Source organism: Otolemur garnettii, unplaced genomic scaffold, assembly GCF_000181295.1.
Source record: "Otolemur garnettii isolate 467f Iridium unplaced genomic scaffold, OtoGar3 scaffold00092, whole genome shotgun sequence".
Taxonomy (NCBI): Eukaryota; Metazoa; Chordata; class Mammalia; order Primates; family Galagidae; genus Otolemur; species Otolemur garnettii.
The window spans coordinates 5,820,334-5,836,220 of NW_003852487.1; the positions used below are offsets into that span (position 1 = coordinate 5,820,334).

Here is a 15,887-nt window from a genome sequence, read left to right on the forward strand (position 1 = left end):
GGAAGCTGGAGGGGCCTGGTTTCGCTGGGCTCTGCTTGACTGCCAGGGTCCTGGCAGAACAAGCCTCAGCTTCCCCATCTGTAAAACAGGCCTGAAGCTCCCTAAGGGTTTTACTAATGTTTTACTTTATTTTTATTCATTTCCCTGTTCTCTGAAATTGTTGTTAATAACTTCCTTCTCTTTTTATCTTATTAAGAAAAGAAATTTCCAACTGCCAAGTAAGGGCAGGAGAAGACAGCTGGCCTCTGTGGTTAGCCTGAGTTCACATAATTCTGGCCTGAGTTCACATAATTCAGTAAATCAATGAAGTGTTCGGACTATCCAGAGTGACCTCAGTTGCCAGACAATCTAGGCCATTGTGAGTGGCCAGGGGGCGTGACGGCCTGTGCCTGTCACTCAGAGCCCTGGGAGAGCGCAAACTCTCAGCACTGTGTGATGTCAGGCCACTCCCAGAGCGGCTACTCCCACTCTGCAGTTGGTGGCTGTGAGCAGCAACCCACCCACTCCCTACACCTCTGGGTCCTACCTCTGGCCTCTTGGGAGGGTTAAGTAACCCAACCCTTACAACATGCTCCCGGGTCAGCATGGGGCACAGCAGAGATGTTATTACTGTTACTGTTCTCCCAGCTGCTCCCACCTAAGGATCCAGGACTCTGAGCTGGGCAGCTCCTGGCCAGCCCTTTTTGCAGACTCAGCTCAGCTGCAGAAGTAGAAAGTTGTGTCCCTTGCAGTGGGACACCAGAAAAAAGGGCTGTGGTGGCCCAGGCTGCACCAGGTAGGTTGGGAGCAGCTCCTTCTCCAAAGGCCCTGCCACATAGCGATCCTGGCAACAAATGCCCTGGCAGAGACAGCTAGGCTGCAGCCCCTAATCGGCCCCAGGATCAGGTACCTTCTGCTGCTGTCCTGTCTCCTCGAGCTTGTTGAAACCCAATTTGTTCTTGGCAACAGGGGTGCTCGCAGGGCTTATAGCTGTCATCTGAGGGGACTGTGCAGCTCAGAGGGGTCCCAGGTGCTCTCTGAGGCCACGCCTTTCAGCCTTCCCCTTGCAGCAGGGCTGGAATCTTCCCACTTCCTAGATGCCTGGAGAGGGCTCAGTAGAATCCCTCAAAAACTCATTTCAGGATTGTTGTTTATTTGTTTTTTTAACTAATAAGGTTCATTTTTTTCTGACTATAAAAATAGTCCATGAAGCTAGAAACAACACAAGTGTCCTACCCCAGGGCCCAGTAGGCAATGACAGCATCACCTAGCCAGAGTCTCCCCCTGCCTAGCAGCATGGGATGAGTACAGGCAGCAGGCATGGTCCCTGACAAAGACCCCCTAACACAAATGACCCCCTCTGCAAATGTTGTCTGCAGGGCCATGCCCCTCCCCACAGGATCTGCTCCACCCACCCTGGGCCTGGGCAGCCACCCCTGCTCCTGCTGCCTAGTTTGCAGTGGCCGTCTCGGCCTGGCCCACAGCAGCCAGGATAGCCCACAGGGCAAGAGGAATGGCTCTGAAGCCCCAGGCCCAGCCAATCCCCCCAGCCTGAACTTACTCCCTCACTCACAGTGACTTACTGAGTGCCAGCTGCATGGCTGGTGCAGGGATACAGTATGAAGTCACAGTAAGAGTCAGCACCTGCCCCCTAGAGCTCACAGCCTCGTGAGTGGTCAGACGACTTCTAAATTCCAAGTCTCCATCACTACACAACTGGGGCAAGACCATAAACTGACAACCCCAGCTTCTCAGAGGACCAGCTCCTGTCCTAACTTACCCTACGGAGGCTCACGCTCATATACATATACACATACGTGCATGCACACACCCATCCTATATTCACACAAGCATACATTCACACTCACAAATGCACAGGCATACACACACAACCACACACGAACACACATGTGAGTGTTCACACACAGCCATGTGCAAAGGTGTACACGTGTATGCACACAGGCATGCAAAAACATGTATACATGTGTGCACATCCACCCCACATGAACACTCAAACACAAAGACATGAAGGCACACACACATACACATGTGTACACACCTACACACCTACACAAATAAGCACATGTGCATGCACAAGGATCCACATGTGCATACCTACCCCCACATGCACACACACTCATGCACATGTGCACAAATGTGTACACGCACCTCCACCCCTAGCACTTACCTGCTGCTGTGCATCCTCATACTGGGCTGTTCTCTGTTCCTTGGCTGGGACCAGTGGGGTCCCTCCTTCACCCCCACTGGGATCTGGGCCCCAGAGTCTCAGGGCCCAGCAGATACTGCTGCTCAGTGCCAAGCCCAGGCCCCAGGAGGGCGTCTAGGCCACTCCCCACTGGCTGCCTGCTCCCTGTACCAGCCCAAGGCAGAGGGCTCCTTTCTCCAGGACTTGCAGGACTTGGGGCCCTGTGGGAGGCTGCAGGTAGCAGTGGCTGCTCTCAAGACATCCTGCTCCCCTATTCTGCCATCCTGATCACCAGCATCTGGACCAAGCCTTCCCTGACTACTGAGAGCTACCCTCAGACCAGGCACTCACACCCAGCCCAAGACCTCTCTCCCCTTGACTTCCTTCAGGGTCCACATGGCCCACAAGGTCCTGCACAGCCTCCAACTCCCCCTATCGGCTCCAAGCTCCAACCACCACAAACCATCCCTCAGTCTAAGGCCCTCGTTCAATCCCACCCCCTGAGCATGCCACTCCCTTGTGAGCCTACCATTGCTGCTCACTTCCCAGGCTGGTGCTGCTCCCTGAGGGTGTCCAGGGAGCACCAGAATAAATGAAGCCAACCGCCAAGCTTCTCTGTGCTCATAAGAACCAGAAGGTGGCTTGTGCAAGAGCCTCCTGCCCTGTAGGTCCTGCCTCTGGCCTCTCAGGCCCTGCAGTGGGTTCTTGACTCAAGCCCCTTGCAGGGATGTCCTGCTCCAAACCTCCCTAGGCTTCCTGCTCAGACCTCACCTTGAGTGCCCTGTCCCCAGAGGCTCATGCACAGAGAAATGCTGCAACCACTTTGCAGAGGGGCGGAGCAAGCTCAGGAGACAGCCCGCCTACCACCCAGCTCTGGGCTGCAATCCGCTTCTTGGGATGGCTCCTCTCTGAAGTATTTCTGCTGACCTGTTTCTGTGTTTATTAACTGTCCCTGCTGGAATTGAAGCTCCATGCAAGGTGGGACCCTGTGTGCTCTGGTCACTGGAATCTTAGGTGCCCAGTAGTGACCAGGCTGGGCAGGGCTGAGGAGAAAGGGGGAAATGAACATAGCCTCTGCTAGAGAACCCAGCTGCCTGGATTATTAGGGAACAGTTCTTGAGACAAGACCAAGGGGGCACCTTGTACATCTGGGACCACAGCTCTGGGCCAGAAGTCCACTCAGCCTGGACAGCATGTTGGGATCTAGGCAGCTTTCTGCTGAGTGTATTGGGATCTAAGGGTCCTGGGTGGGTGGCCCCACACAGAGGATGCAGGAGCTCAGAAAAGCCAAGTGGCTCTGCCCAGCCAGGATCAGTGTGGGGAACTGGCTCAGAGGCCACTCATGCCCAGTGTATAGACAAAGGGGTTCTTGTCCACTCCTGGTGAGGCCCAGGCCTCTACTGGCCCCACACCCATGACTGCCTATTGGGCAATCGGTTTGCTTTGGGGGCTGGTGAGGGCCCAGAGGATAGAAAACATGAATTATTTATCAGCAGAGCAGCAAATCCTTGGAAATTCCAAACCACTCACTCACTGACCCGCAAAACCATTTATTTCCCAAGTCTTCCCCTGAGGGTCTTGTGCCTAGAAGGCTTCTACCACAGCAGCCCCTAAAGAACCCCAGCTCACCCCAAGACCCTCTCAAGGGCCCCCTGCTCACTCCAAGTCCCTCTCGGCCCTGCTTAACCCAAAACCCTCTGAAATGCTCCTTCTCACCCAGGATGCTTTTAATGCTCCTCTCTCACATTCCTTAGCATCCCAAATGCCTTACTAACCTTCTTCCCGTCATCTGCAGCCCAGGTCAAGGGTCTGGCTGCCTCTGCCGGGTTGCAGGGACCCTCCTGCCTGAGCATTCACTCCAGGGGTGCTCAGGACAACTCTCAGCAGCCAGCTCCGTGAACACAGGAGCAGGCCCAGCACAGATTCTTATTGTAATCAGTGGTTCATCCTCCAAAGAGGCCCATCCTTGGGGTCTCTCCCCCACCTGCAGCACACACCCTGACATCTAGGGCCCATCTTCAAGGCTGAGGCCCCTGTTTCTCTGGGGGGCCCTCCAGTGCTGGGAATGGGCTCACTGCCAGTGGTCTCGGTTCTGCCAAGTTGGTGTCTACCAAAACTCTCTCTCTTTCTATCCAGCCCCAGGACAGCAAGGTTCACAGAGGATGTATATGGCTCAAGTGGTGTCCAGCTATATCCACTGCCAGGCTATTTGCTCTTTGCATCTCCAGCAGGTCACAGCATTTTCTCAGGTCTATGTACTGAGTCACACATACTCGGAGTTTGGTCTGTGTGTCCCTTGGCCTCCTAACACCCTTCCAGTCCCCTGCCTGAGGTCCAGAGAGGACAGATACCAGCTGTCTGCACCACCTCCCAGCTCACCTCTTTGGTCTTTCCTGTTTGGGGATAAGGTCTACTCACCCATCTCCTGAAGGGCATTCCCACTGCAGACACTTGGAGCATGGCCCAACTCTGGATGCCTCCTGCTCTTCTCACTCCCTGGACAGCCCTGCAAGGGCCTAGGCCCCCCACTCTGCCCTTTCCTGCTCAGAAGACCTGGACAGGAAATCTATGCCAGCCTTCAAGGGCTACAACACCTGCACCCAGTGCCTCCTCCCTTCGCCATGGCAGCCACTGCCTCCCAGGCCCCTGGTGCCAGTAGATGGGTGGTTGGATGCATTTTCTCCAGTTTCTAGGAATCTGAGGTTCCCTTTAGCTCTGCTTGGCCATGTCACAGAATAATGTCAAAGGGATCACACTGAGGGTTCAGTGAGTTTAACTGAGATCACAGGACCAAGTCCACATGCAGGACCCACGGTGGGAGCCCTCAGGGTGTGAGCAGGAAGCACCCAGAGTTGGGTCCCAGTGGTCAGGGAAGTGATGAGACCGGGCCAGGGGGAGAAGAGCTGCCAGAGTGGCCCCACTGTGCTGTTCAGCTTAAATAGTATCACAGTTCAGGAAACTGACTAGAGAGCCAGTGCAACTAGACCTGAGCTGCCCATGAATGCACGTCCTGCCTTGTGACTTATGTGTCCCATTTCACACATGGGGACACTGACATCTGGGAAGTCCAAGAGCCAGGCCACAGGGGTCATAGCCAGATGCCTCGCTACTGAGTTGGTGTAGCTGCCAAGCAACAAGCCCTACCACTCTGCCACTCTGCCTCACACATATACCCTGCAAAGTGTCTCAGTAGCCAGTAGGGGCAGCTCCCGTCCCTGCTGCATGGGCTCCATCATGCCTTATCTAATAAGAACATCAATAGGACATTTAAATCTGGGGCCACCCATCGCATCTTCTCCCAACGCCATGGAAGTCAGGCCCTTCCAACCCCAGCACCACTGCACCTGACCTCTCCAAGTCCTCTCCCTATCAAAATGGTGCACGCGTCTGTACTAACGGGTGGGCCTGTCACCAACAGCCCTCTTTCTTATTAATAGTGCATGTTTACCCTCCCAAGATGCCTGTGCCACCAGGGTGGTCACATGAAACCACAGAGAACCCTGGCAGAACCTCTGCCTGCCCAGAAGCTCAGCCATGAGGGAGGATGAGGAGGCTCAAGGACAGCCAGCACTTCCCAGAGGCCTCTGTGCAATGGGCAGCTGTCTTCCATCAGACATCCCTCTAGTGACAAACTTAATCCCCCACTGAGCCCAAGTCCATTATATCAGGCACAGCCACCCTACAACAGCCCAGAGCAGTTCCCAAGGCCTGGCTTCAGATCTGCATGCAAGTTGATGAGGCCGTTCTGTGCAACCCCTCTGTGCAATGGGGCACCAGGCACAGCCTGCCTGCAGACCACTGCGTCACTAACCCAGAGAAGCTTGGAACCAGGAGGCTGACCCAAGGAGGGGCCTGAGCATCCGACCCAAATAGCACCCCAACTGGACATCAGTCCAGAAAGGCCAGGCCCAGGCTGTGTCAGCTTCTCTCAAAGACCTCATCAGGACCTGCAGGCAGCAGGGTGGTTGTCAGAGGCTCCATGCACAGTCCCTTATGTGGCTCCAGGGCACTGATGGAAACTGTGAGCAGGCTGTCCTGAGTCTCCAAACCTTTTACCTGCTCCCCTCAGGGCCAACCAGCTACCACCCTCCTCTTGGGCCCTTCAACTCAGTAGCGAGGCATCTGGCTATGACCCCAGAGCTGTGCCTGGGTCAGGTGTCCCTCAGACCCAACAAGGCACCTCTTCAAAGCCCTGAGACATTACGGGCTAAGGCTGTTGAGGCTGCCCTCCCTCTCTGCTGTGCTCCTGCTCTACTGTCAGAGCCTGGAAGGAGGGCTCAGGTATCTGCATTTAGAAATACTGTCTCAGCCTACAAATTTTTCTGCAGCTGCCTCTGTTTATACATCGTGGCTGAGAGGAACCCTGGGCTGGGGACAGCTGCTCTCGGGCAGTTTCTCAGGGAGACACAGACACACTTAGACACACTTGCACGCTTCCATTCTTTGCAGAAGGAAAGAAAAGATGACAGCAGCTGGGACTTCCCTGCAGCCCACAGGACCCTCCATGAGTTTACACCAATGAGGGCCCAAGGCCAGGACCCTCAGGGAACAGAGTAGGAACTCTTCTCTGGCCACCCTCAGCCAGCTTAGCAAACAAGTGTCAAATGTGAATATTTAAATTCCCAACCCCGGTGGCAGCAGCTCCAGAAATTCCAGCCAGGAAGGAGCAGAATGAGCAAGAGCAGCCTCAGAAATGATGCCCCCAGCCCAGCATCTGATTCAGGGCCCTTGGCTGGCCTTGCATTAACATAATGTGCCCCCCAGTGGGCCTGGACCCAGTCAGGGACGCGGGACTCGTGTTGGGCCTGAAGCTGCTCAGTGTTGATGTTGGCACATGCTGATCCTCAGTTTCTTCCTCTGTGAGGAGAGTTGATAATAAAAATAATACCTATAAATGACATCATGTGTGATAAAGAGCTCTAGGAACCACCCACAGCCCCCCAACACCCAAAGCCACCTAACTACCCACAGCCACTCCCTGTCTACTGCCACCAAACTACCGATAGCCACCCAACACTCACAGCCACTGAACACTCCCAGCCACTCACTGTCTACAGCCACTCAACTGCCCACAACCTCCAATGTCAGGATGGAGCAGAAACTATAAATTCCTAATAAATACATCAGAACAAGGAAACTGAGCTCTCCCAAGGGCCTGCCTCACCAGCAGGGGCAGAGTCAGCAACCAACCCAGCACAGATGTCCTTCCAACCTGCCATGTTGTAGCATTCAAGGAAAGCAGGGGAGGAGACGCTGGTGGTGGGAGAAGCCAGTGTGTGCACCTGCAGCCGGCCCACCACAATACCTAAACACAGGCAATCTCAACACCAGAACAAGGGCAAGAGCAGGTGGTGTGGCAGGTGTTGGCCTTTGTAGGTGAAACTGTGTCCCCTTACCATGGAAAACAATGACCCAGGGCTATAACGGTCAGGATGACCAGACTTGGGGTGAGAATTTACTGCCTAGGACGTATCCAGATCCATGTCGTAGCCAGGCTGTGTGGATAACACTCTCATCTGTCTGTGGAAAGCCCCCCAAAGCCCTGTGTTGCCCCCACGACAAACCTTGTCTTGCGCCTCTCCTACCATGCTGCTGGAGTGTGGCCTGGTCTCGCCCTCAGACAACTTCGGCAGGACCAGTCACAGCTGGCCACACTCATTCCCTATAGCCAGCACTTCACTCCTGTTTTAACTGCTCCCAAAGCAGAAGGATGGCATATCAGCTTTACTGATAACATCCACAAACCAAAAACAGCATAAATGCCCATCAACAGGAGAATGGACCAATAAATTTGGGCATATTCACACAGGGGAATACAGTTCAGTAATAAGAATAAAAGACTCAATGCAGTGTGAGGGGCCTAACAAAAAAGGAAGCCCAGGGCTCTATTTTTCTAAGGGATAAAACCAAGCCAGCCTCCTATGCTGCAGCAAGTCAGCAAAGAGCTCACCCTGGGTGGGCACGACCAGGAGAGGGCTACAGGGGCGCCAGGGGGCTTGTTGTAGTCTTGGTTTCTGTTGCTTGTATGTGTATGCTCAGGTTGTGGGTATTTGTTGGGCTGTTCACTTATGATTTGTGCACATTTCCATATGAATGTCATAATTCAATAGAAACGTAAATTTTTAAAAGGTGAGAGAAGAGGAAGAGATGCGGAATTATTATATGTCGGTAAAATTGAAATTTTATTGGATTTTAGCAACACTTACAATATTTAATCTTCATGTAATCCGATCTCTCTTTGTGCAATGTGCAGAAAGAGGGGTCCCAAGGGGAGATTGGCGGGAGAATTGATTAACCATGAAGATTGAGACTCTTCACTACCTTTGTCAAGCCAGGCAGTGAAAAAACGCACTGGGCATACATGAAATATATGTCTTATTGGGGTATTGTCACGGGTTAAATTGCGTCCCTCAAAAGGAGATGTTGAAGTCCTGGCCCTGGAACCTCAGAACGTGGGCTTATTTGGAAACAGGGTATTAGATTTGGTCAAGCTAAGATGAGGCCTAAATCCAGTGACTGCTGTCCTCCTAAGAAGAGAGAACACAGAGATGCAGGGAGAAGCCCACATGGAGACCAAGGCGGAGACAGGAGTAAGAAAGCCACACACCCCGGGACGCCGACAGCATGCGGAGCCTTCTCAGGGCCCCCAGAGGGTCTCTGACTTTTGGTCTCCAGGACTGTGAAAGAATAAATTTCTGTTGCTACATAGGACCCAGTTGTGTCTACTGGGCTACAGCAGCCCCTGGGAACTGATTCAAGTGTGTTTATGCAGGCACAGACCTCAGTCGTTATAAGGTAAGAAATACTGTACATTTCAACTGCCACAAAGACATCATGGTCCCTGGTTCATGTCTGCTTTGAGGCCTGGAGGTGTCCTCAAACTTTTTATAGAGGGGGCCAGTTCACTGTCCCTCAGACTGTTGGAGGGCCGGACTCTGGGCCCCAGGACGAGTTGGCTGCTAAGCAGGACAGGCAGCGGCGGCAAAAACACCGGCAGGCGGATAAATGTCCTAGGCGGGCTGCATGTGGCCTGCGGGCTGTAGTTTGAGGACACCTGCCTAAGAGGGAGGAATGTGGAGGAACATAATGGCACCTCAGCTGCACATGAGGTCAGCCAGCCTCATGTTGGGGAATGGACAGAACCTTTTGATCCCACCCCACTGCTCCTGCCTGAGCTGTGACTTCCTGCGCCACAAGGTCCTGGGGCACCTGCAACCCCTCTAGGGCGCTGAGACACCTCCACAGGCTGCGGGTGGGCTAGGGCTACCTTCAGAGAACTTCCAAGAGCCACTGCCTCCCTGGGTCCTGAATCATAGGTGTTCACTGAGCAGACTCAAAATGACCCTCTTCAAACTTCAGTGAGCCTGACTGACAGGTTTCTCTTTGTCCTTTTGTAAATAAGGCCAGATACATAGGATGTTGTCGATGGTGATTCCTGCATTGGCGCTGGTGCTCATCTGTCGGCGATCATGATTTTCAGCGTAGGCCACGATGCTCTTGTTCTTGACATTTTTCCCTGGACACATCCACACTCATGGCCGTGCCTTTCTTTCCTAAACAACCCCAAAGATGTTCAATCTCCGGCCATGTGTGGATGCAGAGAGGGTTTTAGCTTCAAGGAAGAGGCTGCAAATGGGGGGGTCTTTAGACCCACCAGGCCAGGCTGGGCACACCAGAAGCAGATGTGTACCCAGCAGGACCTCCCAATCTCTTCTTATAGCTGCAGCTCCATGTAGCCAATACTCCAAGGTACTTCTCTTCCCACTAATATGTGAATATGGAAACTTAAAACCTGAGTGTGTCCACATCTGGTCAAAGAGCAAGACTACCCTGGGGAAGGAATCGCAGTGGCTCACAGAGTTCCCATCAAATCTACCACTCAACTCATCCTGGGAGTCTATGACCATTCTTCCCCTGAGATGTAACAGCTGGGGAGGACAGGGACCTGTGACCTCCCTCTTCAGCCTCCTAGACGGGGTAGTAATTTGACGAGGCTGCACAGAAGGACATGTAACCCAGTATCCTTCCTCTACTCTTCAGGTGTCACACAGCTCTGCCTGGATGTCCACGCAGTTCAGAGCCCTCACTTCCTCAATGCCCAGCAGGTGTGCTCCTTCTGAAAGCCTTGTATACCCCACGGCCTGCCCCACACCATCTTCTCCTGGCACCCTAGAGCACCCACTTCTGCCTCTATCTGTTCTTCACAGCAGGAGGAACAACCTTCCCGGCACTGTCCCTTGGGGCCCCAGTGCCCCCAGGCCCCAGCCTCTGAACCTCCCTGGCAGCTGTACCCCACCTTCCCTCATGTTCTGTGCTCAAACCCAGGACCTCCCAGAACATTCCACAGTGAGGGGCATGTCCCATCTGCATTGTCTACTGTGGCGTCATGCAGCTTGGACACCGAGCACTGGAAATGTGGTGAGAGAGACAAAGAAGCTAAATATCATCTTATTGTGCTATATGATTGCCCCTTAAGGATTTTGACCAGCTCTATAGAGCCCCTGGCTTGGGCTAGTGAGGCCACAGCACCATGGAAATCCCTCCGTCTGTACTCAACCAACTTCCCCAATATAGGGTCCTACACAAATGCTCCTCTGGCCAGGGGAGAACTGACCTTCACTTGACCCTCACGCCCTCAGTCCTCAGCTAAAGAAAGATGCTGAGACACCTTCCTGAATACCTACAGAGCACAACCACCCAGGTGTCCTCCCCAACATTATTCATAATAGTCAAAAAGTGGAAGTAACCCAAATCCCCATCAACAGATGAATGGACAGTTGGATCCTTCTCACCTGTGGTGTATTTTACTGTGTGTTCATCCCCATCTGTGAAGTTTGTTACTCTCTGCACACACCTGTGGCTCCAACTCAGAACCCATATCCCCCTCATTCCCTAGGATAGCTTGGACTGGACACACCTTGTGTGTACCCCACTGAGCAACAGGAGTGCGGTGTAGGAGATACCAATGTGCATATGGAGTAGGGCCCTCAAGTCCAGAGGTCTGTGCCCTGTATGGCTCCTCCAATGGCACCAGTCTGAGTCTCATCTGCAGTATCAGCCCTTGGCATGAGACCAAGACCCAGGAGCTTGGTAAATGTTAGTGCAACTGCTAAATGCATATTTCTGCCAGAAGGTAGTCAGAGCCAGTGTCGTGAGCAGTGGTGGGCAGGCCTAGAAGGTTCTTTTCCAAGAAGCAGGTTGGAGTTTGTTGTCAAGAGCCCGCAGGGCTCACGCAGCAGGATCACTGACTCCCTACTCCTTAAACCAGCTTGAGGGTGGTCAAGTTTGACAATGCCTTTCTTCACAGATAGGTAAACTGAGTCCTGGAGAGGAGGCAGCATTTACTGGAGGTCAAAGAACAAGGATGGCTACCTCAGGCCTGTTCTCTGTGGGTGCAAAAGTTGCCGCTCTTCTAACCGCCATGTCACCTGCACCACTATTTACCCAATGTATATATTTTTTCAAAATTAAAACTTAAGTACTATATCAAAAGCGCAAGCAACAACGATAAATAAATACACTTGACATCCTAAAAATTCAAAGCTTGTGCTTCAAAGGACACCACATATGCGATAAGAGTCTTATATTCACAATATATAAACAACTGTTACAATTCAATAATGAAAACACAAATAACCCAACTAACAAAAGTGGCAAATGCTGTGATTAGACATTTCTCCAAGGAAGATATACAAATGGCCAAGAAGTACGTGGAAAGATGTTCAATCATTAGTCATTAGGGAACCACAAGTCAAAACCACAGTAAGAGACCACTTTACACCCTCCGGGAGGGCTGTAATTAAAAAGACAGATTACCACATGTGCTGGCAAAGAGGTGGAGAAACTGGAACCCTCCTACATCCCTGGTAGGATTGTAAAATGGTGCAGCCCCCGTGGGAAACAACTATCAGCTCCTTAAACAGTTAAACACAGCTATCGCATGATAGGGATCTATCCAAGAGTATCAAAAATGTGGCTTGAGGGTGACCATTTCAAGTTGTAGTGACACCACAACTTTAGAGATATACTCCTGGGGACCACTCCCAGGGATATATCCAAAAGACTGCAAAACACAGGTCCATGCTAAAACTTGTACGTACATGTCATAGCAACATTATTCATCATAATCAAAAAGTAGATGCAAACGCCCACCAGCAGATGAATGGACAAATAGCATGTGGTCTATCCACGCAAGGGAGTAGTATTTAGCAGTAAAAAGGGGTGTGTATTGACACACGCTACAACACAGATGCACCTTGAAAATAGTATGTTAAGTGAAATAAGCAAGTCACAGAGGACTGTAGGTCGCACAATTCCATTTATATGAAAATCCAGAGTAAATGTCTATTGGAGAGAGGACGTAGACCAGTGGTTGTCTGCCTGCAGAGGGGCTGGGGGATTGAGGTGCGATAGTTAATTGCGAGGGGTTTCTTTTTGGAGGGCTGAGAACTAGACTGAAATTATTTGTAGTGATGCATGTGTAGCAGCTGTGTGAATGTACCGAAAGCCACTGAACTGCAGACTTTAAATGAGTGAAATCTGTGGTGACTTATATCTCAATAAAGCTGTTAAAATTACACACTTACTTTAACCCTAGAACAAGAACATCAAGGAGCTCATGGGCTAATGTGTTGGTTATATGTATTTTTCTATGTCTATCAAAATATACACCCTGGCCAGCTGCAGTGGCTTATGCCTATGGTCCCCACTACTTGGGAGGTTGAGGCAGGAGGATCACTTGAGCCCAGGAGTTCGGGGCTGCAGTGAGCTGTGATGACCACTGCACTCTAGCCTGGGTGACAGAGTGAGACTATGTCTCAAAAAAACATTTTTAAAATAAAATATATAACCACTACAATTTTAAATGGTCACCCTCATGCCACATAAGTGATACTCTACAGGACCCCCGGGCCTGGTCCCCACCTTGCTGTAGCTGCTCCCCCAGACCCTCCACATACATCATCCTTTAAGATCCCAGAGGAAATAAACTGTGTGCATCTCATTATTTCATAATAGTGTATTAAGAACTTATAAAGCTATTACGAGCTCATAGAAGAAAGTTCTTTCTTAAAGAGAACAATTAATCATGGTTTTTAATTTCCTAATGCTATGGTCACAAACCGCAGCTGCTTCTGTATTGAAACCACACCCACTGGGGAGCAAGAAACGTGCAGCCCCAGCCCCTGGCCTAGCCCCAAGTTCATTTGGGTATAAACAGCGGCAGCTACAGGACCATAATCAATGACAGGCCATGGTCGGGGAGGAGGGTCCAAGTGGCCTCTGGATGCCACAGCCTTGCTCTGGGTCTGGCCAGTCCCGAACACCTCCTTTCCCTTTCAGGGCCTCAGTTTCCCCAATGGCTGCAAGATTCTCAGTCCTATTCCCGTGGCTATACGCTAACCTGGCCTCAACTAAGCCTACATCTCATCTGGCTGCCCTGTGCTAGCACAGCCCCCTCCTAGACCAGGGGTCCGCAAACTTTTTAAACAGGGGGCCAGTTCATTGTCCCTCAGACTGTTGGAGGGCCAAACTGCAGGCCTCGGAATGAGTCGGCTGCTAAACAGGACAGGCAGCAGCGGCAAAAACACCCGGCAGGCCAGATAAATGTTCTCGGCGGGCGCATATGGCCCATGGGCTGTAGTTTGAGGATGCCTGTCCTAGACCGTGCTGGCCCTGACTTCGGACCCACTGCAGAGGCAAAGCCTTCCTAGTGGGAGATACAGGGGCACCTCCTGACCAGATGTGGAGGCTGGGGGTCTGGGCACCTCTGGAGCCTTGGGTCTAACCTCAGACGTTCCACCAACCCAGAGTCATGCACAGAGGTTTATGCACACAAGCCCCAGCACAGAGCAGTGCTCACTTACTGCCACTGTTGCTGCTGCTGTTACAAACCACAGCCAGACACTGCTCCTCAAAATGGGGAATGGAACCTCTGAGATTCACACAGGGACCCCAACAAGGCAGGATCAGAGCTGGAATCTGGCTACCTGAGTCCCTACAACACATCCTGAGGGCGGCAGGGGCCATTGTTCTAGCCAGCACCAACTTTCCCAGGCAGCTCACAAAGCTAGAAAATGCATCTGCCAGATGAGAAGCACAAAAGCATCTCTCGAAGCTGAGCTCGTGCCCTTGCTGCATGTCTGAAAGGGACATGAAGACACTGTCACTTCAGCCATCGTACTGAAAGGGCCTGGCCACCAGCAACCTGGCCTGCCCACCCAAGCTTTGCATACGAGGTCCTGATAATGAGGTTTCTTAAAATAGCTCCTCTCTCTGAGAGCTGCCATCTCACCCGGGGACAGAGCCACTAGGAGGCCGGCTACCCACATGCCTTGCAGTTAAAGAGGCAGTGTCCAGCCATCCACTCCCTTCCAGGTCAAGCCCACTGTGTCCTTTTCAGGACAGACTTTTGTAAGGAGCGAATCAATTTCACTTCTATACACAAAAAGGGAAAGGAAGTGCCTGTGACCCAACCCCACCACAACCAACAGCCAATAGCTCCAGCCTCTGCTCGCTCCTGGCTCCTCCCCAGACCTGGTGAACGGGCAATGTGCTCAGCCCAGGGCAAGGCCACCTGCCCTCTGCCAAGTCCATCCAGGACATCTTTCCAGAGAAATAGGAGGTGAGAAACAGAGCTCAGCTGCAGAAATATGCCTTCAGCCACAGCTTGCAAGTTAGCAGCTATATTTTGTTTGGCAAAATGTTTTAAATGCTTCTTAGTTACCATCATTTTTTAAATTTGAAAATTAAGCAAGGGGGGAAAATCCATGTTTTTAGCTTATCTTAAACATTAGGAGTCAGGGTAGATGGCCAAGATCTGGTGAACCAAGAGGCAGTTGGCACTTTGAGGGGTCACACCCTGCAGCTTGCCACAGGCTCTACCCCACCCAGCAGCCTCTCCTAGACAACTTGCCTGTCCTTGCGGGTGTAGGGTTTGCGACAACTCTCTTGCCTGGCTTGGGACTGACAGAAGATGGCAGAACCACCCTAGACCCCTGGGGCACCTGAGCCCCAGGACCACTAGAGTGAGTCGCATACCACAGGTACACATCCCGAGTTTCTGGGGTGGTCTGGCTTTCAAACTTTCCCTCCATCAAGCTTCTGTGTGCCACAGAGCACTTTCACATTGATTTTGGTGACACAGTTTCTGTTTTATCCAGAGCAGGACAGACCAGCCTGTCACCTAGTTTGACAAGCACAGCCTGTTGGCACATGGTCCCCATCACTTTCATATGCCTGGTTGTTCTGTGGCCAGGACTGTCCCCCAAAGAGTTGAGAGAGATCACATGGCTTGCAAGACCTGATATAGCCACTGTCTGGCCCTTTACGAAATGTGGGCAGGTACTGAGTATGCCGGAAAGGTACAAGGTCACTCTTGTAGAGGGCATATTTGGTGTCCATATTCTGGGTTCCCGGTTTAAGTATAATGCTTATGTACAGTGGGTAAGAGAGGCCCAGCAGTGGGTTTCCAGCCCTGTAATAGGCTACGGGACATGAGAGGGAATGAGGTGCTTTCCTAGTGCCCACGCACTCCCAGCCCCAGCTCAGTCACCATGCCCTGTCCATCCCACTGACCCAGGCACTTACTTCATGGGCTTGAAGAGGGCCTGCCCATAATTCTGGAACGTCATGATCAGCTTCAGCTGAGTGCCCCCTGACTTCATGGCTGCAGGGGAGGGAGAGAGAAATGGTCAGCACATCT

At 52.0% G+C, this 15,887-nt stretch overlaps 1 protein-coding gene across 1 annotated transcript in view; it reads right to left on the reverse strand.

Annotated features, from left to right (window-relative positions):
* The window catches only part of FAM20C (FAM20C, golgi associated secretory pathway kinase), a 57,733-nt gene that overhangs the window by 28,532 nt on the left and 13,314 nt on the right, over positions 1–15,887 (reverse strand). The window contains exon 3 of the mRNA XM_003795464.3: positions 15,773–15,851. Coding sequence (XP_003795512.1) covers positions 15,773–15,851 — 79 coding nt within the window. The remainder of the gene's footprint in view (positions 1–15,772; positions 15,852–15,887) is intronic.